Source organism: Phoca vitulina, unplaced genomic scaffold (genome assembly GCF_004348235.1).
Source record: "Phoca vitulina isolate PV1807 unplaced genomic scaffold, GSC_HSeal_1.0 scaffold85, whole genome shotgun sequence".
Lineage (NCBI taxonomy): Eukaryota > Metazoa > Chordata > Mammalia > Carnivora > Phocidae > Phoca > Phoca vitulina.
In genome coordinates this window covers 3,603,586-3,628,579 of record NW_022589788.1, presented here as the reverse complement: position 1 = coordinate 3,628,579, position 24,994 = coordinate 3,603,586, and the positions used below count along the sequence as shown (strand labels likewise).

The 24,994-nt window shown below is 56.6% G+C and overlaps 1 protein-coding gene across 2 annotated transcripts in view; it reads right to left on the bottom strand.

The window, feature by feature from the left end:
- Positions 1-1,950: 1,950 nt before the first annotated feature.
- Positions 1,951-24,994, bottom strand: part of AFAP1 (actin filament associated protein 1) — a 138,280-nt gene continuing 115,236 nt past the window's right edge. Inside the window, exons 14-20 of one of the 2 annotated variants that reach the window (XM_032395469.1) lie at positions 21,744-21,861; positions 17,753-18,007; positions 15,558-15,672; positions 12,218-12,382; positions 10,416-10,606; positions 7,490-7,651; positions 1,951-6,044 (exon numbers count right to left, since the gene is read on the bottom strand). In XM_032395469.1, coding sequence (XP_032251360.1) covers positions 6,018-6,044; positions 7,490-7,651; positions 10,416-10,606; positions 12,218-12,382; positions 15,558-15,672; positions 17,753-18,007; positions 21,744-21,861 — 1,033 coding nt within the window. In that variant the 3' untranslated portion in view covers positions 1,951-6,017. The remainder of the gene's footprint in view (positions 6,045-7,489; positions 7,652-10,415; positions 10,607-12,217; positions 12,383-15,557; positions 15,673-17,752; positions 18,008-21,743; positions 21,862-24,994) is intronic. The other variant, XM_032395470.1, reaches the window with a different exon arrangement.

Sequence of the window (24,994 nt, the reverse complement as noted above, 5' to 3'; positions counted from 1 at the left end):
AAGGGGGTGGTGGCCCAGAGCATGGGGGCCCCATGCTGGAGGTGGTTGGGTGGTGGGCTCCAGATGGTTGGTCAGCACTTGCAGTCATGCCTGTGGGCGAGCCCCTCACCATCTCTAGGAACTGGCCTGGGAGGGCAGTCTGTCTGTCCAGGGGTGAGGCTGGCCACCCCTGTGGGTAGCTCCGGGATAGACCAGCCCTCTCGGTGGTCAGGACCGGCTGGAACCAGCCCCCCTCGTCAGGAGGTGAGCGTTCGACCTGCTGCCCTGGGTCAGCCTCCCTCCTGTGTTCCCCACCCCATTTCTTGACTATCTGGTCCCTTTGTATGAAAAGATAGCCACTTTTAACAGCATCGTAAAACTGATGAAGCTTCCATCATAACATTTCTGGATCACACACATCAGCTAATGTTTTCCCTGCTTCCCATTAAGGAAGCTCCTGACTTATGCCGGGGAGGCTTCGTGTCGCCGGCCCCCAAAACCACAACACGCAGGACAAATATCCCCGAGTCGTCTCCGTGGTTTGAAAAAGCAAAGGTAGGAGCTCTGGCGTCTTCTAGAAATCCAAGAGGCAGTTCCCGAGCCTTCGGCAGCCCGCCAGGATGTGACCGGTATTCAGGACCCGGGGAGGGGCATGGGTTAACGCAGGTTGAATAAGCCTCCTGGGGAGACCGCTGCCCGCGTTGAACAGCTGAGGTTGGGGCTGGGAAGACCCTGCCCCCGGCTTCTGCGTCTCTAAGTGCACTGGGTGCGCTGAGAACCCCCCGTCCTCTAGGATGGATGGAGAAGGCCACCCCGCTTCCCTTCACCATCTGTGATGTGCCCAGCCCTGCCCCCCACCACAGGGAGACAGAATTCGGGGTGAGGGGGTCCCACAGGGCCATCTGGCCCTAGACCCCGGAAGGTGGGTCTGGGTGGGCACTCGGTCACCCGGACATCCCTACGTCCCCCACAGACACACCTTGCCCTGGGATCACACCTGGCCTCTCCCGCTGGATGACCAGGGAGTCCTGCAGACTACGGTCCGTGGGCCCACTCCGATCTCCCCACCCACGCGGCACTCGCCAAGGGCCGCTCCTCCGTGTGTTCTGGCCGATGCCAGGCCAGCCCAGTGGCTCGGGCCGGATCCTGCCTGTGCAAGCTCCTTCAGCTGGGACGGGCCAAGGAGGGCCCTGGGAAAGGGCCAGCCCCCTGGGGCTGGGGGGTGCTCGCTCGGCTCGGACTGGGCGTGTGCCTCTCTGGACGCCCGCAAGTGTGGCCGCAGGGGCCTGCCATGGCTGTCACTCTGACCCATTCTGGTCCCGGCCAGCAGTGGTCTTCCCCAAACCAGAGCTCGGCCATCCCACGCACACGAGGAGCCCCGGACGCGGGCCCTCCAGTCTGACCCCAGCTGCTCATCCAAACTCACCTCCGCCGCTCGCGGCCCGTGTTCTGGCTTCGCCCCAGCGGCCCTGGTCCTCAGCCTCCATCCCTCTGCTCCTACCGTTGCCCGCCTTGCCCTGCTCCCTGCTGAACTCCTGTTCCAGCCCCGTGACTCGCTCCAGGCCCCCCGCTCCTGCACGGCCCACCCACCCGTCCTGAGGGCGGCTGCATCTTCCCCTGGGGTACGGATGTCTCCACGCGGGCCTGCGCTCCCGGGGGCGCCTGAGAGCGAGTCCCATCTGATTCACTCCTGTCTCCAGCACCTGGCCCGGAGCCTGGCCCTCAGCAGGTGCGCGGACATTTCTTACATTGAATATTCGGGTCTGTGGACTAAAAGCCACCGGAAAACACAGTAGCTGAGGCTCTTTGGTGGAAGAAGATCCTTGCTCAGAGAAACAAAGCACAGCCCCCACCTTCTCCCTCACCTGCTCCTTCTTACCCTCCCGCCCCCGCCCCCGGGGTAGGTGACCTCAACAATGTGCCCCCACTCAGCAGAAAGTAAGGCCAGAGGCAGCAAGACAGGAGGCCGGCTGGAAGCGTACAGCTTTATTGAGAACACACAAACGAGGCACGCCGGGGGCGCCAGTCCGCGGGCTACACCGCGTGAAACAGTAGAAAAATCCGTTAGTAAAGCAGAAAATTCAGGTGCAGTGACTACAACATGGAGCAAAACGCCTGAAAACTGGTATTTCCGTTGGAAGTTTCCTTTGATAAAAGTTCCCTATGAATTAAATATGTTGAGAAACAGAGTGAAAATATATTTACAGTCCTTTAAAACGGGCACCGCCAACATATTTAATTAAAAAAAAATCTTTGCTGTTTCTTGCTTGTTTCTTTCAAAGAGAATTTTAAATACAAGTTTAGTTTTTAAAAAATACAGTAAGGAAATAATTACAATCTTAATATGAAAACACTTTACAACTTAGAGCCGTGGTCAATGAGTGCTAAATATCTATAATTTAAAAGTTGGTGTTAAAATTTAAAGTCACTGTTTCCTTTCTTGTTAGAAAACCAGATACAAAGATTATCTTATTAAAAACACCTTTGGTCCCTAAGAATCGCGATCTGATGATCCCATGTCGGAAAGGCCTTCCCCGGCCACACCCCGGTCCCAGGTCACAGCCAGGAACACCTGCCGGAGGCGGGAGGGAGGGAGGGAGGCAGCCCGCGCGGCCCGGGGCCTTGGCGGGAGATGAGCTGCCTGCAGGGGGCGCTCGCGGGGGAGGCTGCGCCCACCGTGGGCCACGGGGTACAGTCCACCTTCGTGTATTCACAGTATGAACCCAGCCATGAGCCAGCAGTGACAACAGCAACAAAATAAGAGTAAGAATGATTCTCTTTAAAACGCCTCGGATTTGAAAAATTTCCCGATAAAAAATTATTTTAGAAAAAAAACAACAAAATGAGGAAGGCAACAGTTTAACATCTGAGCGATGCCCGCTGGCCGAGCCGGGGGCGGTGGACACTGCGGCCGGCCGGGAGAGGCCGCCTGGAAGGGGCGTCGGGCTGGGCCGCAGGGGTCTTCGCTGGCGCCAGGGGCCCCGCTCCGGGCACCCACCCCACTGCCCACCCTCGGGAGGGCCCGTCGCAGGACTGGGCGAGCAAACCCAGAGCACCGCCTGCTGTGAGGCCGCGCCCCTCCCAAGAGCGAGCCGGCAACCCCGGCCCCCCCCAGACTCGCGCCGGGCCCCGTGCAGACCCGCGCACACTTTGCAGAAGGCGGCACGTCTCCAACCTGAGTGGTTTGGGGTTTCTGGAACTCGGACAGTTGAGGTGAATGAGGAGACGATCAGGTTTGGCAACACCGAGGTGTGCGAGCGGCGGGGACAGGATGGGTTTACGGCATGGCGTATGCACGGTCACCCAGAGAAGACTCCGGAAAGATCCACACCCATCTGGACCCTTCACCAGACCCACACTGGTTACTAGGCGGTGGAACCATCCGGAAGCCCGGCGAGGGCGGGGCTGGCTGGTCTGATGCGCGCAGAGGGCCTTGCCCCACCCCCTACTGACTCTGAAGACGGGCAATGTGACCGCTTCCCCCGTCCCACGCCGCAGGTGACACAGTGAGCCCGTAACCACCATTTTGTTTCTCTGCAAGAGGTTGGTGAGTGACTTTAAAACATTATCAACACACAAAACTGGAGGGGATCTGAAGGTTGATGACAGCTGATCAAATACGGCGGAGGCAGAGCCCGGGGGCTGGTGCTGGGGCAGATGTGGCCCCCGGGCACGGCCACCACGCTCCTCCACTTGGGGTCAGCATCCTGTCACGGCCTGGCCAGCGCTCGGCGGACAGGTGACCCCTCGAAGGGAATGGCACTCCTCCCCCTGGGGCGGCCTCCCGCGGCTGCCGGGCGGGGAGCTTCGGGGCCGTGAAGGGACATTGCCGCCCGAACCCCGACAAGACGTCTCGTGTGTGTGTCTATTATGTACAGATATAAATTAAAAACTCTATTTATTGAACATATACAAATAAATAACTTATTTTGAAGCAAATCCTTTCACCTAACTTTCTGATCAAATCTAAGACACCGAGGGGAACACGTAACATCGTGGGAGCCCCCGGGGGGCGGCCCCGCCCTCCGCGCGACCCGCTGCCGACGGCTCGGTGGAACCAGCAGGATCCGTCTAAGCTTGCGACCCTCTTTCAAGGGCTGATGGTGAGGAAAGCGAATGTGAAACCTGGGGCCTTCAGACATGGAACGTGTACGCCAGGAGTCTGAGGACCAGGGTCCAAATCCCGGCTCCCGCAAACCCACGGGGTGAGGGTCCCCGAGCTGCCTGGGGCCTCCCCGGCTGTGCGGGGCCGCAGTCAGGGGCACGGGCCGCTCACATTTTCCCTCCTAACAGTCGAAACCTGCTAGCTGCTTGGGTCAAGTTGGCTGTCAAGCAGGGTGACCCGCGCGCCTCACTTTGAGAAACCTTATTGGACCAGAAGGCAGCAAAAATCTACGGTGGATCAAACTGTTTCCTTTTACAGAAAATCAGCTTCGTAGAATGCAAGGCGGCCGAGCTTCCCACGCAGACAGACAACAGGACAGGACTCCTCCCGACAGCACTGGGAAGATGGGCCCGGAGGCTCTGGGGGGCGTCCTCCCTCCATTTCCTGGGGGTGCTAATGTGGGAGGGGGGCCCGCGTCTCTGCTGGGCTCCACTCCAGCCCCCGCCCCCTGCTGGAAACTGTCCCCTGCACGGGAGGCTGCTGACCCGCTCTATAGCCAAAATCGCACGCGGCCACGTGGGCCCCGAGGGCCCTGACTGACGCTGGTTGACTCCACGCCTAAGGAAGGCCTGCAGGAGAGGGGCCGAGCCCAGGAGGGACTCTGGAGGCGTGCCGGGGGAAAGCACGGAGACCGTTTCTCGCCTTCTATCCCTTTAGTTGGTAGGGAAGCTTCTGGATGAAAGGCTCGCACCACTAGGCTCCTGCATCTCAGCAGGAGGCGCCCCCCACACGTGTGTGCCTTGTGCCCCCGAATCTGTCTGCAGAGGGACCCTGGCGTGACCGACTCTCATGTCATCCAGGGTTGCATCTCCCCATAGCTGAGAATCCCTGAGAGGGTCCCTCTGGAGGCCCAGCAGAGTTAGGGTGCGGAGACCCGGCCTCGGCGCGCCGGCCTGGGAGCAGCCCTGGGGCACCCGCGCTCCGGGCCTGGCTTTGCAGGCGGGGGACGGGGGCCCAGGGAGCGACTGGAAGCTCTTGTCCTGCTCGGGATGCTACGGTTCTATGGCCGAGCGACTTCCAGAACCTGCTTCCCTCTCTGGGGATGGGCCCTCCTGTGAGTGGAAGTCGCACCGTCATCCGGTGAGGCCGCCCATGCTCCGCGGGTCACCTGCAGGTTCTGAGGGGCAGGTGGGGTCGGGGACACTGGGGAAGGGGAGGTGGGGACACACACTAGTGAAGCAGCAGAAACACTCTGCCGCCTTTCAAAAGCAGTACAAATAATAAAATATGATACAGAATCTCTGAAAAACCCTTAGAGCTAAGTGCAACACACGCTAAAAAAGAAGTTTTTAAAAAGTGTAAAAAGAATGGCAGCTTTTCACGTCATGGTGACAAAAGCATTTGTCCAGAGAAAAGACAGTTAAAAGGTAACAGATGCTTCACAGCTCGGGTTTCTCACGCGCCCGCCTCTGGTGACGTGGGGGACGGGCACGTGGGGAGGGGATGCCGAGACACAAGGAGGGCGAGCCGCTCGGGACCCCGGCCCTCTCTGCAGACGGGCAGGGGGCCCCGGGGCCTGCGAGGGGCCTCAGCGGGGGGCACGGGCCGGTGACCTGCAGTCCGGGGGCGGGGACGGGGGGACACTGGGGAAAGCACTCACTGAGCTTGGTAAAAAGATGCAGCTTCTCATCTGCCAAAGGACTCCTCTACCTCCCTTTCTGCTCCTCAACAGAGAGAGGTGGAAACCCAAGGGTTACAAGTGAATTTCTTTAGGGGGGACAAGTACAGTAGCAAGAGGACACGCGGGCGGGTCTGGGCGCTGGTGGCGTCGGGGCTCAGTCACAAACCCTGGCGTCCTGCGCGGTGGCCACGCGGGCGGAGCTTCCTGCGGCGGCGGCGGCGGCGGCTGCGAGCAGGGCGTCCTGCCGTCCCTCTACGTCCCGTTCTTCAGCTCCCATTCCTAAGTGTGGCAAGAGGAAAGGCACGGGTCAAAGCGCAAGGCGCCAGGAGACAGGGCTGCACCCGTGGGCCGTGTGCGAACCGGTACGGCGGCCGCTCAGAAGTCTGGGAATCACCATCTGAGCCGGGCATTAGATCAACGAGGGGACCACTGTCCCAGCGCCGAGAGGCCAAGCCCCGCCCTGCCCCCGCCGCGAGTCCCATCACTGTTCTCAGGAGTCCCTTCCTGAGGCTGTGGGCAGGGTTCCTGGACCCGCGAGCAGGGACGGCTAGGTCCCTCTGGGAGTGTGGCCGGCCTCGGCGTCGCCGTGCGTGAGCCTGCCGAGACCCCGCACCCCGCGTTTATCACAGAGAAGTGGCAGGAGCTGCAGTCCCCACGCCGGTGGCCGCCGAGCACCCGCGGGACACACAGCTCGTGCAGCGGCTGCAGCAGCTGAACCGTAGGTCTGACTTGACAGGAAAGAGACCAAGTAAGTGAGACGCTTTTCCTGCCCTTCTCATCTGCAAACAGTCGGGGGGCTGCACTGACAGATCCAGCCCAAGACCCCGACAGGCAGTACGCGTCCCCGCACGCGTGCTAACAGGTACAGGCCCAGAATGCCCCACGCCTGCCAAGAGAAGGAACAGAAATACGCGGCAGCCCTTCCTCCCCCAGACTTGCCAGTACACGCGGGCTTCAAGCGCGTGCCGGGGAGGACACGAGGTCTCGGACGCGTCTGCGGCCACGGCCTCCAGGGCCACCCCGAGAGCGCGCCAGGGCGCTGCGGGGCTGCCGCTCACCGTGCTCCCCGACACAGGCCGCCTCTGCGAGAACCACAGGCTTCTAGCCAGTTTGGACCCAGTTCTGAAGCGCTCCGGGAACAAAGGTAACGACAGCCACGCAGGGCCCGGAGGCAGTAGAGGGAGGCCGCCCGCCCCCATACCCATCAGAGCAAATTAAATTCATCTGATGAATTAATTCTTCCGAAGTATGATTTCTCTGTATGACACACTTGCAGTTACTACCGTCAAGTGTTTGCTTTGATAACTATAAATGGTTTTTAAGTTTTTGGAGCGCTTTAAGTTCTACATCAAAGCTTGTCAGGGCCGATGCCATGCGGAGCCTGGAGACCACAGGGGCCCGGGGGGGTCATCGTGCGCCCCCAACACCACTGACAAGGCGGGGGGCAGCACGGGCTGGAGGAGAGTCTAGGCCTGGACTCTCTGTGAAGAACCCCACTCCAGCAAGGAAAACCCAGGTGCGCCCAGAGCTGCTGCTTCTGCTGACGCCACCCGGTAAGCGCCTTGCCGTGAGGTTCCGGGCTCTTCGCCTTTGAAAAGGAGGCCCCCTGAAGGAGGCTGGGACTGTGGGGACCTGGGAGACAGCACACGGCATCTCCCCTGTCCCTCCCACGGTGGCCAGCCCGCCTCAGGGCAGGTGTCCCCACCGCGGGAGAGCGAGCTCACCTTGGCCTTCCGCAGCACGTGCCCCCGGCAGGGGGAGCCGCCTGCCGGCTGGCTCTTCCTCAGCACGGCCGCGCTGTTCACCGGCACCGGGCCCTCGGCATCGCTGGTCTCGCAGCTGGACATGGGTGAGCTCTCCAGAGTCCGATGCCTAAAAACTGGAGACTGTCGATGCAGAGAGAAGACCCCGTGTGAGGTGTGGTCTCCAGGCCCGCGGCGTGTCCCAACGGGACAACTGCTCATTTTAAAGAAAACACACGGGTTTGGGGAACAGGCAAGAACGGTAACAATAATGACCCCACGTGGTCAGCACAGGTTCTGGGAGCACCTTCTACTGGTCGGTGACAGACCGGACGGCTGGTGGTGCTGGGGGGTGGGCAGGGGGCCCCGCCCTGTCCCCTTGCACCCTCTGCACCCTGCTTTGTGCCCACAAAGAGCTCTGTGTCTGCAGCCGCCCTCGACCGCCGGGCAGCACAAGTCTCTGGGCCCGTGGCCCGCGCAGCGTGGCCCAGCCCGACGATCCTGAGGCTCCCAGCCGTCTGCAGCACATGCGGGGCCCGGAGGCCAAAGGAAGACATTTTCTGAAGACTTGAAGTGGAGCGACAAGGCCCGCCCCGGCCCCCCCAGGAAGGTGCAGGCTCCCGCGCAGGCAAGAGCACGGGCAGGGAGCCGGGCCGCCCGATGAGGCCCCGGGACCACACTCGCCGTCACTGCTGCACAGCGTGTGACCCGGAGACGCGGGTTGGGTTGTACGGCGCGCCGTTGAGCAGAACATGACAGTGGGTCACTTAGGGCCCCTACCGGGGGCTGCTGACCCTGAACACCAAGCAGCCAGCTTCACCCATGTTCTGGTTTACTGGGAAATGCTTCTGGGAGGGAGCTGGCTGGGAGGGGGTGCGGGGCGGAGCTGCTGGCAGGAAGGAGAGACCTCCTCTCCCTCTCTGGCAGAGGCCGCGCTGGGTCCGCAAGGCAGCGCGTCCGATGAGCCACGTTCCGGGGATGAGGTCTAGGCGGGAAGTGCGGGGAGCTGCCCGTCCCAGGGCAGAAGATGGCAACGCAAGTCCCAGGAGGGCCCTCCCACGAGAGGGAGCCGCCAGGCCCCACGGTCTGGGTGGGGAGGCTCAAATAGACCCGTCCTAAGCCTTCGGAAGGACAAGCTTGGCTATTTGGGCCAAAAGAGAGAAGACCTGACAAGTGGGAGCCAAGATGGGGACCTCGGGGGATACGGAGTCACCACTGGAAAGAGGGGACCCCCGAGGGAATGTGGGGTCATCACTAGAAAGGGGGACCCCCGGGAGGATGTGGGTCACCACTAGAGAGAGGGGACCCCCGGGGGGATGCGGGGTCACCAGATGAAGAAAGTAGGTAGCTTGGAGAGATGCCTGAAATCGGAGACAGGGGTGAGGTAGGGGATTTGTAGTTTGGAGGTGACCTTAGGGAAAGACGGTTCAGCGAGTGGAGGAGAGAGCAGGTGAACAGGACACTGTGGGAACTGACAACAATCTTAAAAGATTAATTCGGAAGGGGAGGGGTGGAAGGTAGGAGGGTGGCTGCCGGGGGTTGGGGGCGGGGCCAGAGTCCAAAGAGAGCCTGGGATGGCAGGAGACCCCCAGGGGGTGGTGCGGCCACCCCTGCAGGAGGCCAGGGTCCGTGGGGTCCACAAGCCCATGTACCTGCAGCACAAGCCCCACCTCCAGTTACAGCGGACCTCACTGTGCCCGGTCCTGTGCAAGCAGGATGCGGAGACACCGGGGGGGCCAGCCCTTGCACACCGGCTCCCGGCACACCCGCCCACCCTGCGCCCCCATCTCACAGCGGGAATCCACGTGGACACTCACGTAACCTGCGGCCTCCTCCCTTGCCAGAGCACAGGCTCCACAGGGGTGCCCTGTGCCCGGGAGAGTGCCCGTCACCCCGCAGGTGCACGGCCTGGGTACGTATGCATAAGTTGTTGAATGAACAAACGAATGAATACACGAGCTAACAAATCCACGGATGATGAACCCACACGTCTTCAGCCAGACACTGTGCCAGGAGCTGTTACAGATGCAGCAATGTCATTATCCCCATTTTGCAGATGACCAAGCGAGGCCTCGGGAAGGGAGGTGACCCCAAACCCTGCCTATCTGACCCCCGAGCCTGCTTTCCTACAGGAAAGCTTGTGTTCCAGGGTCTGGATCTTGCTGCTAGATCCAGCTCTGCCAGGCGACGGCCGACTCTTCAACATCGAGGGATGGCCGGTGGAGAGGGACGGGGGTTGGAGTTCCCGAGCGGGACAGGTGTAAGGCGGGTGGCAGGATTTCAGGGAGGTGGGGGCGGAGGGCTGCGGGGTCCCCCTGAGACCAAGCCTGCGTCCAGGGCTGCCCGGCTGGCCGCTGTGTTTAGGTGGCTTCCCATCACTTCTCTGGGCCTCCGCCTCCTGGTTTGTAAGATGGAAGCAGTGACATGTGACTCCCCAGGCCCCAGGGACCGTGATAGCATTGTCACAAGCGAAGGACAGCAGTAACTTCTCAGTGACCATTAGTCCAACGAGAGCGAAGGTTAAGTCACTGCAGGTGGTAATTCGTGCTGGAAAGTGATTCCCCCTCGTTCTGTGAGATCCGAGGGGGAGGCCGTGTTTCCTGCCTGTGTTTCCCGGCCCCTGGCAGGGTTCCCAGGACGTGCTGCACATCTCAATAAAATCGGCTACATTGGATTAAGGTCTCTAGCTAATGAACTGGAATCGAATCAGGACATGTTTCAAAAGGGATAAGAAGAGCTGTGCCTCTGATCAGCGGATAGGAGGAGGGAAGGAAAACGGGCTCACGTGCCCACCATCGTTGCACGCACAGAGAGAAGCAAATGCGGCGTCGGCCGCTCAGAACACAGCCGAGAGCGCGTCCGAGGCCGACACGCGGCTGGGTATTTGCTGGGCGGGCGCAGACCTTACCTGTGGGCTCGACGTCCCCGACCTGGGCTCGATGGCCAGCCCCAGGGTGACCCCGCCGGCCAGGGCCTTTTTCAGGCTCTCCGTGACCTCCGTCAGCTCGAGCTCTAGGTTGACGCGCTCTGCCTCCTTCTGCTTACACTCCTCCTCCAGCCTCTTCAGCTTGTCTTCCAGAACCACCTGGGTCTTCCTGCCTGAAACCCCGCAGACACACTGTCGCTGCAGCCGTGGGCGAGGGTCTCGGGACGGAGGACACACACTGGGCCCCCTCACAGGACCCCCGCGGAACTCTCTGGCTTGAGCGGCCCTGACCTGGGCCCTTTCTACAAAACTCAAGTTCAGCTGTTCTTTACAAGAGCCAAGGCCCTTCCTGACCACTCTGCTCTCCCGCAGCTGGAAGACTTGACCTGGAAGCCGGAGCCCTTGATTCTCACAAATCCCAGAATTCTAGGCCCGGACCTCCGTAGGCTCACCTGAACACACGGACTCTAACCAGATGGGCTGCAGAGGCGCTGGGGACTTGAGAAGTCTGGCTATTTTCCTGTTCTGATGTTCCCACCCGCTATTCCTGAGTCCTCGCTCTCTCTTGCCCGTAGTCGACTACAATAAGCTTGCACCCCCAGGGCTCCACAGCACACTCACTGCATGCCTGTTATTTGAAATGTGTTTCAGTGATGCAAGGAGGCAGGTCATGTACCCACTGCACATGCAGGAAGACGGATTCCGAGGGGTCGCCTGACTTCTGTGCGTGGCCCTGGCCTCTAATGCTCACAGCACGGGAGCTGGTCTAACCTCTCTGCATCTTCGCTATCCTGCAAACTTGAAACAGAAGAAGGAAGAAACCCTCCTTCTGTCTTGTTGGCCTGGAAGGTCTCTAACTCGGCCTTTGGTCCCCCTGCGGGTGGCTGGACGCCACGTCCCGTCCCTCCTACGGGTTATCTCCCACCCACTCAGCCTACACCTAACCTCCCAGACTTCAAACTCCAAAAGCACTTCCTGTCATAAAAGTCACTGAGGTGCAAAGTCCGGAAGGACCGGAAGCGCTGACGGACTGTTTCCGGTGCAGGTGCACAAACTCCTCCTTCCTGGTCCCCTGCACCCCTCTGAGGCCCGCCTAATCCAAGCCTGAAGAGTGGGTCTTGCCCAGGATAAGAGCCAGTCTTGAGCTGAGGTGACTACGTTAAACAGGTCCATCCCCAGAACCAGGAATCACATCCCCAGCTCCTGCCGGGAAGAACAAACAAGCCTGAGCCAGAGACACCCCTCTGGTCCCGACTCGGTTCTCCGATGGCTGCCTTCGGTCTGACTTCCCCTTTGAGAGCGTCTCTGCTAACCTGGCCTATTTCCCCGCTCCCTTCCAAGAATTCAGACACTGTCCCTTCTCGGGGCTCGGAGGGCTCCTTCTGCCCTGCAGAGACCTCTTACCTGGGCTCCTGAATCTTACTGTCCCTGTGGACTGTCCTCCTGCCAACAAGCCCCCAGCTGCTTCATCAGACACATGACCTGAAACTCCTGAGCATCTCTGTGCTGACACCTGAGGCTGGGGCGGCTCCCAGGACCGCCAGCTCCACAAGCAAGCGAGCAGGCTGAGGGGCAGTCCCGGCCTCCTCTTGCCTGTTCCACGGTCCCCCCGCCGTGGCACCTGCCCCGGGCTTACCCGCAGTGCTTCCAAACGATAAGCAGCACCACATGGGGAGATGCGGTCTTACTGAGGTGAGAGGCCACGGGCAGAATGGGAGGAAATCGAGGCGCTAACCCAAGGAGGTGCCCAGGCCGGCTGGAAGCACACCTCCCCACCCCCGTACCAGCGTTCACTTCAATGGCGGCTCTCAGGTCTCTCCTCTCTTTCCGGAGCTGGGCCAGCCTGTTCCGCAGGGTCTCCTTCCGCTTTAGCAGCTCCTCTTCTTTACTCTGCAACCGCTTGGCATCGGCTTCAACCCGGTTCTTGCCATATTTGTACTGGTCAGCATCTTAGGGGGGAAAAAGCAGCAAAAGAAAATTAGGTTTAACCACACAACAGGCTAATTCATAAAGCCTGTTTAAAATCAGCCAGTGCAGAGAAAGAAACTCTAATCTGGTTATTTCACTAGTTCAGTAAGAAAAAGAATGGGACCAGTTTGAACACAGTAGAAAGGTGAGTAGTTCAAATTTCCCAGTGCAGTTAAGAAAATGAGAACAGAACATGAGGACGTCCCTTTAACTCCCTGTCCTCTGAGGCAGTGGGGCTGGGATGAGCACCCTATCATCAACATCAAGGGTCGCCTCTTTCTCTGTTATTTTTCAGAATGTTTCGGTAACACGGCCACCCCGGAGCCTGGCGCCCACGCAGTCTGGCTCTGGCCGACCCGACGGCAGCTCTGCTCTGTCCCCTGCGCCGTGGTCGGTGCCCCCCTGCAGCGAGCGCTTAGACATCCAGTGAGTGAGCGAGTGAAGAACGGAGAGCTCGGGGAGTCCTCACAGGGCGGCATCCGGGCCCGACCGGCTGGGTCAGAGCCCCAGCTCGCCACGTCGGCCGCGTGACCCGCAGCAAGGCCCCTCGCCTCTCTGTGCCTCAGTTCCCTCATCTGTGATGCGGTCATTCTCAGGGCTGTGACGAGGGTCAACTTAGTGTTTACGAAGCACTCGGAGACAAGCACGAGATGGGGATGCCGCCGCTGCTCATTAAATAAAAGGAATGAGTGAAGAAGAGGAAACCAGTCCTCAGGAAACCCCTCTGAGATTTGGCCAGTGTCACACCACTAATTGATGTCACCTTAAAATCCCCACCCCAAGCTCCTCTCCTCTAATTATGTTGGCCTCTTGATAATACTAAGTTAGAAGGACCCTCTCTGGAAAAAGACCTTGAAGAGATGAAGACATCACAGGCGTGACGGAGGCCCACCGATTTCGGAGCTTCCACTGGGCAGAAGCGTGGGGTGAGGGTTCCCAGTGGAGGCATGGGCCAGGCAGGCAGCCATGGCTCTGGGCTGGCAGCTAATCTCCTGAGCCTCAGCTTCACCCTCTATAAAGCAGAAGTGGGAAGGCCTACCTTGAGGTTTAAAGAAACGTGCTATTTGTACCTAAAACCCATCTCAGAAACCATGCGATGCCTGGGGCAGGGTGGACCCTCCCTGGCAGCTCTAATCACTGTCGGTGACAGCTGAGTCCCCAGAGCACTGTCCACTCAGAGACCACGGCCAGCCACTTCCAGCACCTGTCCTAGATGAAGTCACCGAATCCCGCAACGCAAACCGTCACGATGGCGATACAACCCTGTGTTTATGAAGGCAGGTGCAAAATCTTCTGTCCCCAGTGCACCTCCCTTCACTAAAAACAAACAGAAAATGCACACACAGAGCATGATGTTAAAAGGATCCCAGCGTGGGGATAACAAAAGGAACAATTTGAAACAAAAGCACTGCTATTAGCGGCCAGGGTAAGGATATGTTCCATAGACGACGTCCAAAACCTGTTCACCTCTTTCTGATTGGAGATGCTTTCCCAATAAACCTGTATGTAATAACCTATAAATATCCACATCTTTTAGTCCCCATGCAGTCAAGCCCATCCAGTCTACAATGCAACTGGCTGAATTCAGCAAAAACACAGAATGCAATTATTTTTCTCTTTTGTCACCATTAGATGTCACCAAAGTTAATAAAGATTCCCTATAGAAGGTCTCATAAAATAAAGGAATAAATCACCTAGGAAATGAAATGAGCACAGTAACTGGGAGAGAAGCTATGGAGAAGAGATCCCATGAGGTTCGGGTTCTGCGTAGCAGAGCTTTTGGGCACGAGCTCTTTCCTCACCCCACCCGGCCCTCCCCAAACGCATGGCACTAAAATTTTAAGTGACTATAAATATACCCAATTGCATCAGGGAAATAAGATTTGCCAGTAAGATAAGGTCAAAGTAAGTCATCACAAAGTAAGTGATCCAACTAGCTTCCGACCTGTCTGCTTGAAATGCATGTTTGAGGACGAGGGAAGTGTAGACAAGCGTATGGACGGAATACAGGTTCCCTCGGGGCGGAGGTCCAAGGCTCGCCCGTGCGTGTGGCCAAGGAAAAGGCCGGCCTCTCCATCCCCATGTGCTCTCAAACTGAACGCCCACCACGGTACCAGCGGGCCAGTAAGTCAAGGAGGGGTGACTGACTGCAGCCAGCTGGCTGGCCTCATCTTCACTGACGCGGAGACTGGTCTACCGGCGACATGCCGCCAGATTCAGGAAGTGTAGACACGACTTCCCCAGAGATCCTATCAAACCCATCACCGGAGTCTAACTCACATCCTCCTCCCAACCCACGGAGCAGCTCCCAAACCTCGTAAAGGCCTGCGGCTCTGCCTTCTCCGCGAGCCCAAAGCAGCTCGACGCCAACGGCCCGCCTTCCTGCGCAGCCCGAGGGCAAGCCGAGTGCCTCACGCGGGCTCCGTGCTGCCCGGCCGGCCGAACGACCGGGCCCCGCCGCCGCCGGGGCTGAAGCAAACACGCCTGCGCACAGGGCTGTCACCTAACACGAACCCATCTGTGGGGCAGGAAGGGCACCGGGCGCTCACTCGGGCGGGCCGCGTCCTCACTTGCGTCTTGCTGCTTCTCTGCTCAGCCCCCTGCCGGACTCGGGGCGTGAAGCCGGGTCGTCCCTCCGGTTCCGTCACCGGCCGGCTGTGAGGCGCGGGGGTACCTCGGCCTCTCAGAGAGGATTTCTGCCCTTGCACGATGGGGCAGGGGTAACACCTGCCTGCTCACGAGGCTGGACAAGGAACGGGAGCCTGTCCAGATCAGCTCGCAGACCGCAAGGCGCGGCGGGATCACGCGCCCCTTCTCGACCCTTATGCTGCTCTCGTGCTTGGAGGCCCGTGTGGCGCCTCGATTCCTCCAGTCCCAGAAACCACAGCGGCCACTTGTCTACACCTCCCACACGGGGAGCTGAGCTCAGAGCGTTTACACGGCTCAACAGAAGTCACTAAGTCACCAACAGATCAGGGACCCGAAGCCCCGGGCCCCCTGCACCTTTATACAATGGTCATAAAGGCTGGGTTAAAAACCGTCACCCTTCTTCAATCCGGCAAGGAGGGAGGGTGACGATGAAGAGTCCCCTCTGACGGCCTCACCTCTGCAAACCACGCCTGAAACCAGAGCCAAGAAGCTGAACGATAAACTTACTTGAAGATGTTCGCTTCACGCCGGCTGCCGAATCCACCTTTTTTTGCTGGCTGCTCAGAGTCTTCCCTTTTCCCGGAACCCCATTGGAAGCTACTGGGGGCTTTTTACCCTTTAACTGTTGAAATAAACACGTAAGAAAATTAAAAACCAAACAATAATAATAATAATAATAATAAAACCTTTCTTTTTTTCAGTAAATTGTCTCAGTCCCTGAGTCTTTCATATAACTAGCACACACAGGAAAAATGAAGGGAGTAGGAAACCAGCCTGGTTTCCAAACACTGAGCTGCCGTGGTTTTGCTGCGCAGGTTAGGCGGGTCTAGCACTGAGGTCCAAGGTAGGTGGAACTTGGACGTCTCCAGCTGGGATGCAATGAAAGTTATCTAGATTTCCATCGGGAGATCATAAATGCTCACCAAGAAATTAGCACAGGCAGTTGGGTATCCAAGAGCATTTGGTTGAGATTAGTAAAAGTCTGTGTTTCTAAAAGTGAACAGCTTTTCCTTCCAGGGAATGCTCTTTAGGGGAGCGGCATGGCTGAGCAGCTCTGCAGCTGACTGATGTCCTCCCGGGACAGAGGACTACCTTCTGATTCCCTGACGGGTCAGAGGAGGGAGGTGAGGGGAGAACACAGGACCAGTATGAACGGGGTTTGAAGTAGCCACAGGTTCTTAAAACACATGCAATAGCACGTCTGCCCCTCTGCGGCAAGCCGACAAATGCCTGTGTACCCGAGCTGTGCCATCAGTCGGGCTTGGTGGCAAGTGTTGACGGTTGCTGTTGCTGTGGGCCTCGCTCTGGGGAGCCAGACCTGCATTCAGATTCTGGCTCTATGAGTTGGGACATGCTGAGCAAGTCCTTAAAACTTTCTGAGCTTCCATTTGCTCATTAAAAAAAAAATAAATAAATAAAGATACCGAATCCTCCCCAGAGCATTCCTAAAAAGGTCAGGTGACACGCCAGACAGGTGTGGCATACTGTAGGCGCTCAATATTTGGAAGGTGTCTCCATTAAACAACAGGTGCCCTATCAGAATGGCCGAATGAGCACAGGAAAACTAAACGTACTATAACTCATCTTACAAACACGTTCCTACTTAAAATAGTAAAAATGAATAAAAACAAGCACGTAGAAACAACATATCAGATCATTCCAAACTAATCTGGGGACAATCCAAGAATGAGGTGGCGTATTTCGTTCCATGATTTCTACCTAAGAGAACCTCAATGCCAACAAAAAAGTAAGTATGTGTTCACTTAGTGAATCTTCAGAGATCTGAGCAGCTGTGGTTAAAAATCAGAAACAAACAAATCCTGTGCTGTGGTCTGATGGAGTCCATGGGTTGGGGGGAGTCCATGCGTCGGGGGGAACTGCCGTAAGCCACCACTATGTGAAATGCTAGGACCCTACCAGGCACTCGGTGTTTCCTAAAATTACCCAAGAAACGGAGGGAAAAGAGTATAATTTAAAGTGTACCCATCTGCTTTATGTTTGCAGAGTATTCTCATGCTGTGGCACTTGGATTTGTGGGCCAAGCACACAGCACTCTTTGGTGGAAAGTGCGTGAACACACAAGATTAGCATTTACACGGAAACGTCATTGTTTGCCGTAACTGTGGGGTACAGAGCAGATGGCAGTTCAACCCCAAGGTTATTTATCATTCAATCATAATCCAAAATCCTCATTACCGTCTACTCGGTTTTAGGCATTCCACTTTCAGACTCGATACAGAAAAACCCTGTAGTACCCTGAAAATCCTGCTTAACGTGTGAAGATCGAAAGCAATTACTACCTGGAGTCCAGCATTGCTCGTGTACCTGTGACAGAAACATTAAAAAAGCTTGCGGTGCAAGAATCTTCTGGAAGGTTTTATTGTCCCTGTCCTTTTTTTTTTTTTTTTAATCTTTGGCTTTAGTCAACGTAACGCACCAAATTCACTGGGGAATTTTCCAAGAATAGAAAGAGAGCCAGATTTAGGCCAAGAAATACAGTGCTTCAGCCACGAACTAGTTAGGGGAGCTTCATAAGCTCCTGGGTAGCCCAACGTTGATTGCATTTGCAAATTCTATTCTGGTTGAGGCAAAAATCCCACCGCACCCTTGATGAGTCTCGTCTGCTACGGGCAGGTGACTACCCCCTGCGGGAGGACCGTGATTCCGACAATTCTAGGACAAGACGGAAGGAGATGCTGTACCTGAGAGCTGAGCCCGAGAGGCGCCCTCCCCAGAGAAGAGGGGTTAGTGGGAGGCAGACTGCACGAGGGAGGGTATTTGTAATGGTTACAGGACAGTTTGTCCGGAGACAGCCTAGAAGCCTTTCTGTCAGCAGGCGGGTAGCGCGCAAAGATTTTCGGAGACGGCAAGTTATCGTACAGGACCGCGTGATCATAAAGCACCTCTTCTCCCAGGCCCCTGGCACAGGAAGCAGGAGGGCGGTCTTCGGGGTCCCACTGCAACACACAGCTTCGTCGTTAGTGCTCTTGGCCACAGAAAGCAGAGGTTTTAGCATATTGAGACATTATTAGTACCCCCAAAACACGTGCATGTACCCCACACTGGTACCGATAAAACGCACACAAATACACACACACAACAAGTAGGTGGACAACAGTTCTACTTGGAGAGACTTCAGCAAAGGTTTCTTTTTTCCTTAAATCATTCCCAGGGAAACTGGCTTAGGAAATTTTTGTTTTGTTCCATTTTATTTTTAAGGCAGAGGGAAAAAAAAAAAGAACTGATTTGACATTTCTTTCCTTAAAGAACCAGAGTTTGGAAGTCCTAATCCAGAGAGCAGAAGCCACATGATGTAAGAAGAGGCCTGCCAGCCCGGGGGCCCCCGAAACCCAGCGCTCTGGCTGTCCCCAGAAAGCACCTTGATATCCCGGCAAAGCACTTTCATTTATGGTCATGACTACGTCCTGGATGCTGTTTGAGGCGCTTCACAGTTGTTGACCCACATAATTCCCACGGGAATCTCAAGAGGCATGGGGAAACTGAGGCAGAGCGGGGCTCCTTACCCCACAGTGCGTTGCCTCCCAGCTGCAGGCCCCCCCAGGGGAGAAAGCACCTCCTGAGCCTCCCCGTGCGCCATGCAGGCACCGGGGATTGGGTGGCAATGGGTGACTATCAGCCTGCACCCGGGGGCCACGCTCTGATGCCTGAACAAAGTGCAGCGACCCAAACACAGTCGGTTGAAAGAAAGAAATGCAATCATCGTAGAAAAGAGGACGTTTGGGCATATAACTGATATAATGGCATCGTCTCAGCAGGAAACCTTTTTACAAAGGACTAGAATAGCTACAGGCCACTTCGGAGCATGGACTTTAAAGCATAAATGAAAACCTAAAGTCACAACCACAGCCAGAGCCCTTTCCATTTTAAAGGTCTTTCTGAATTGCTTTGCATTTACAAAAAAAAAGAGAAATATTATTTCCTATGTTATGCTTATTTTATCCTATTTTTATATCCTTCCGGCCGCGTCTCCTTCTGCCAGACTGTAATTACAGCCTTTTGTTACAAAAATAGGAACGGTCTGAAATCTCACGGGAGGAGCACTTCTGTCCCTTTGCATCCCCTTAGAGGTGTCTATTTTTGTGATATGGAGACCCTCCTACCATCTAAACACAGCGGCCCACACACACAAGCCCAGATGGGACAGCCCCATGCGGATGACCCGCACACGGCTGTCCAGGGTGATTTCCATGTTCTAGATGGACAATCCCCTCCCCAAAACCAGAGGATCAAGTCACATGGAACGCTTAGAAAACAGAGACTCCGTAGAGGTTTCTAGATTAAAAGCATGGAAGGAGATCCTTTTGGAGACTCACTTCAATCTGGTGCTGGCATCAGGGGGACCCTGGGGGTAAGGATGACTGAAGTCGATACACTGCTGAAATGTCACGTTTGGGCTCAGAAAGTAGGAACTTCATAACACCGAGAAAGGAGGCCTTGCAAAGGAGGGACTGCCTGGAAATGGAGCCCGGTGTGCACGCGCACGTGGGAAGACAGGCCTGAGCTTCAGGGAAGCCCTCACTAGGCCAGCGGAGCCACAGACGCTGTGCACAGGAGCTCACATTTTCGACACCGCCATCGTGCGCAGAAACAATCGCTCACAACTGCTAAATGCAAAGCCCTTCCAGGATGGCGGGGTTTTATCTCTGAGACAGAGGACGCTGTGGGTGCGCTAAAGAAAGCTCATTCCTGGGGATGGCCTGAACCCGCGTGACCCACACCTAGGGCATGGGTGGGTGGGGGGAGTAGTGACCGTGTGGGCCTGGGGCTTGTCCAGGCGCTCAGCCCGCCCTGCAGCTTCCGTGTTGAAGGTAAGGAAGAAGGGAGAAAACCCTTTCAGGAAAAGGGGCACGAAGGGGCCTTCGGGCAGGAAGGGCCAGAGACAGGTTTGTGTGTTGTCTGTCCAGCAGGGCTGGTGGCAGAGGCTGAGGGCCCAGAGCAGCAGAGCGCTCCGTGAGAACGAGTTTGGTGGCTGGGCCTATAACGAGGGCAACAACTGCTCAAGAGGAACTGTGGTCGCCCAGAACCAACGGAAGCCAGGGCAGCCAGGGCCCACCCTGGACGTGGCTCGTGCCCAGGAAGACGCACAGAGACCGCTCGAGATCCTGCTCTCACAGAGGTCACCATGCGGCCTTCCCTAAGTGGGTGGGCTCAGGGGAGGCAGGCTGGGGCTACGGTGGGCACCAGGAGCCCTTCAAACTCTGGAGACCCCGGTGGCGGTGGGGATAGGGGCCAGGAGCTCACGTTTTTTCACTGGGGCAGGACTCATCCCCCACCCCAGCCCTGATCACCCCAGCCTGAGACAGGAAACCATCTGAGGGACTTGTAGCCAGGGGGGGTTGCGCAGTGGCTCTGCTCTGACCCCTCACCCACGTCCTAGCACGGGCCCTAACGTTCATGTAAGCCTGCCAGGCCTGGTTCCCGCTCTGCTCTTGCTCCCCTCCGCCCCTGCCCCCACACCTGCAGCCCTGCTGGACTGGAAGGCCATTATCCCTAGTCCAGAGCCCAGGTGCTAGGGGATGTGCAGAAAGTCGGGAAGGAGGGAGAGAGGATGGGCAGGTAGGGATGAGGCAGGCAGGGAGGAGGGGCTGTGTGATGAGGAGAAATCCCCTTCTGCAATCCAGTAAGGAGCCTGCAGACAAATCCCGGCAGGAACCCCAGGGCAGGCCCAAGAGGGTGGAAGGAAGAACACCCATGACAAGATGTCCAGGACCCTGAGGACACATGACATACAGCGCACGGTAACTGGCTGGCTACCTCTGACCCAGACCACAGAAACCTTCTTTTCAGTCTGCTTCTATTTCTGAGCCCGGGGAGTCCTTGCTTGACCCCCGCACCTCCTTCAAGAAGTCTGTGGTCTCCCGGTTCCTGCCTCGGGCAGGTGTGGATTTTATGACCATGGAAAACAGGGAGCTGATTGGGGACATCCCTCAAAGTACTGAGAAAAGAATGGGTGAGCAAAACAGCAAGAAAAAAATCTAACATACTTCTCAAGTTTGGAAAAAACCAACAATCAACACATCCTATGCCAACCTTTGAAATAGATCTTGACAGATGCCCACTTTTATTTTTTTCTAATTTTATTTTTTTTAATTTTGTTTATTTTTTTGACAGATGCCCACTTTAAGGCCACCCAATACCAGGGGACCAATGGTAGGCTGGTTTCTCAAGAGCCTCCCCACGAGCCTGCGGACTCGGTGGGCCTCACGCCTGGTGGCCCGGGGATGGCACGGGGCCTGGCCCGGGGAGCGTGCGGTACGGCCTTGGCCGCAGCAACACGCCCTCCGTGATGTGAGTTCTCTGAGCTCTTCTGCAAGCACTGACTGCTGGGCGATAGCCTCTGCGTGCTCTCTCTGGATGTGTCCGAGTTACAGACCCTAACGTGCTACCCTTCACTCGTATTTTGGGCCGTGCAGAGATACCTAGGTGATGACCAGGACGCTGAACGACAGTCTGGGTCCCGGCGTCCGGTTCCCTACTTGTGCAGATGCAGATGAACAACTGGTCAAAACCAAGCGCAGGAGGGAGGGCGTGCAGGTTTCATCCTGCCCCAGAGCATGGTGAAAGCCCTCGGGCTCCCGGCCTGAAGTCGGGGGTCCCGGGTTACAGGCAGGCTCCCACCGCCCCCCGTCTAACGCACCCGAGCCCGGACCAGCGTAAGCAGGGCGCACTCACCGAGCCGTTAATGCACGGGACGTCGTCGTAATGCAGCGCCGTGCCGCTGGGGTGCGCGTAGCCGTTGGCGGTGCTCCCCAGGTACGGGTTGGCAGAGATGCCGCGCCTGTTCATGAAACTGCGGGAGAGGAAGTGCGTTAGACGCCCCCAAGCAATCCAGAGCCTTCCGGGAGTCCAGCTGGACGCTCAGGGCCCAGCCGGGGGTGACGGGGGACAAAGCAGCAGCCGGCACCCCGGCAGAAGCGGGGTGTCCGGTGAGAGTGCCGAGGACGGCGCCGAGAGCAGCCGCCCTGCAGGACTATGGCAAGGACGGTGGTGATGTGCGCTGGACACGACGCGCCGCCTGGCTGTCCTTCCGCTCCTTGTGTGTACTGCTCACCGCCACCTGACGTGTCGTCTGATTAGCTCATCCCCCAGGACGTCAGCCTCAGGAGAGCACGGCCGTGGTCACCCTTGCTCGTTCTGGACCTCGAGTGTCGGGCCAGGAGGCTCTTGGCCAACGCGTGCTGGATGCAAGGACGCGCCAGCGGCTGACTCGTGAGGTTACGTTTGTTACAAGTGGGAGATGTAAGCGCCCAGGGGAGAACTCAGAGAGCATTTCCTCTACACTCAAATAAAGAAGTAAATAGCTAAACTAAAATAGTCTGGAATTATATAAACTTTTTTTTTTTTTTAATGTAGGCTCCACACCCAGCGTGGAGCCCAACGCAGGGCTCAGACACAACCCTGAGATCAAGACCCGAGCTTCAGTCCAGAGTTGGAGGCTTAACCAACTGAGCCACCCAGGTGCCGCCCCCCCTCCAAAATGGTATTTTTAAAAAATTGTGTTTCTTTGCAGGATCTTACATTTCTGTGATAACTAGATGCATAAAAATGGGAGGAAACGAAACTGGTGAGGGCAGGACAGGGAACGAGGAGGTCTCGGGGCGAGCCCAGCCCCTGGTTCCCTGGAGAAGCAGAGGAACCTGCGGTCCAGGGGGCCTCTCCCCGCGGTTCCGAGTGCAGGCGTGCCCTCTGCTGGGCGAAGGCGGGCACAGCAGTCCCGCCTCACAGAGGCTCTTCCATGTGTTAACAACGGACAAAAACTTCCAGGATTATTCTGTACTCACAGTATAGATAATTATGTACAGGAAAAGGGAATGTGTAGAAAAGGAGCATGCGGGGCGCCTGGTGGCTCAGTCGTTAAGCGTCTGCCTTTGGCTCAGGTCGTGATCCCAGGGTCCTGGGATCGAGCCCCGCATCGGGCTCCCTGCTTGGCAGGAAGCCTGCTTCTCCCTCTCCCACTCCCCCTGCTTGTGGTCCCTCTCTCGCTGTGTCTCTCTCTGTCAAATAAATAAAATCTTAAAAAAAAAAAAAAAAAGAACACAAAATATTAAAAAAAAAAAAGAAAAACATGCAAGAAGGAAAGACAGAAAAATTTAATCACATAAGTCTTCTGCCACAACAGAGGATTTTTTTGTCTTAAAATATATATTTAAGTTTTTCTAATGTGAGCGTCTCGTTTGAGGGGTTTGGGGCTGAGGCACCATGTGGACGGCTGCTGCCCCCCGCCCGTGGGCGGTCCGTGCCCGGGCGTCTGGAGCCCCAGCAGCAGAGGCCGTCACATGCGTGCTGTGGGGCACCGTGCACACTGCGCAGGGACAGCAGGACGGAGCAGGGCCCACCAGCGAGGGGCAGGACGGAGCTCAGAGCGGACACCAGCAGGGTGCTGCGCGTCACGGGGCGTGGGGATGAGCGAGGTCACAGACGAACGTGCGCCCCAGCTGGAAGCGGCCCGGGCCTTCCGGGGAGGGACCCACACCCCAACACAGGGGTCCCCGTGGGGCCCTGTCTGCGGACCAGGCCCCCGTCCTCTGCCTGGGTGCAGCAGAGGCTTCAACCACATATAAAAGTGGAAAGGCAGTGAGAGAGCCCAGGCCACCCGTTAAAAATGTAAGCCCCTCAGAGGAAGCACACGTACTGTGTGAAAATACAACGTAAGGTCTACCATCTTACCACGGCCGAGTGTACGGTTCTGGGGCAGTAGGTGCGTCCACGCGGCTGGGTGGCCGGCACGGCCCTCCACCCCAGCGCTTCCCCACCCCCCGCCCCGCCCCGGGCACCTGCCACACCTGCCTCCTGCCTCTGTGCATCGGCCACAGGAGTGCACAGACAGAACGCGTCCCCTTGTTCCTGCCTCGTTCACCCAGCACAACACACTTGAGGTTCCTGCCCGTTTTAAGGGGTTCCTGTGAGAAGGCGACTCAGGTTGATGGGTCCCTTCTGGTCTGTCCGCTGCCCTCTCTCTGCCCACACTGGTCCACGGCCTTTTAGCTCCACCACTATGACTATAGCCTGCTCACGGGCCGCTTGAAAACAGTTTCAGGGAAAAAAATTCAGAATGTTTCCCTTGTGTCATATAATCTATGCATCTCATTTAAAAATAGGCTAGGTCTTGGGAAAATAGATTCCAGTGTTTACCGTTATTGATATTCCTAAATACACTTCTCCCGGGAGAATTTAAATGACTATTTCTTCTTTTACTGCCTTCTTCCCAAAATACACCACTGTCCTCTCCCCCTCAGACATGTCCAGCACACAGACACTTCCCCCTGACGACCTTGAAAGGATTCATTAACCAGCTGCCAATTTGCATAAAAGCAAAAATTAATTTAATCTCAGGACATTTATCACACTGGCAAGCTGCCATATTTTATATTTTGAACATCATTTGCTTGTTAAAGCTCTTCTCTCAAGTTTTATACATGTTTAGCTAGAGAACTGGAAAACGAAAATAACCTTTATTGCTAACTAACATTTATAAAGATTTTAATTAGTAGCAAAAACTCCTGTGGCCGAAAACTCCTTACGCACGTATTTTTAACAAGTAATTTTTCAATACTGCAATCTATGCTCCGTTCTCAAAACCAGGACCTTCCCACATTTGGTTTAGATTAATACTCATCTGGAAAGCGGAGGCTGAGTTTTGTTCTAGGGGAAATCCTGTTATTTGGGCTGCTCTAATGTGTGGTTATTAGTTGGCTGATTACAGCTGAAGACACACGTGCATGAGGAGGGGCTCCATGATCTAATAAAGTTCCAAAGGAGCAGTTAAAAACCACAAACTCCTTTCTTTCATGTTGTTCTAGATGTGGAGATTTTGCAAAACCCGGTTTATGGATATTACATTTCTTAAAAAGCCGCTTGATTAAATGTGCTCGTTTACTGTGTGTGCTGAATGATTAGGGGGTTCACTGCAATCCACGTGCACA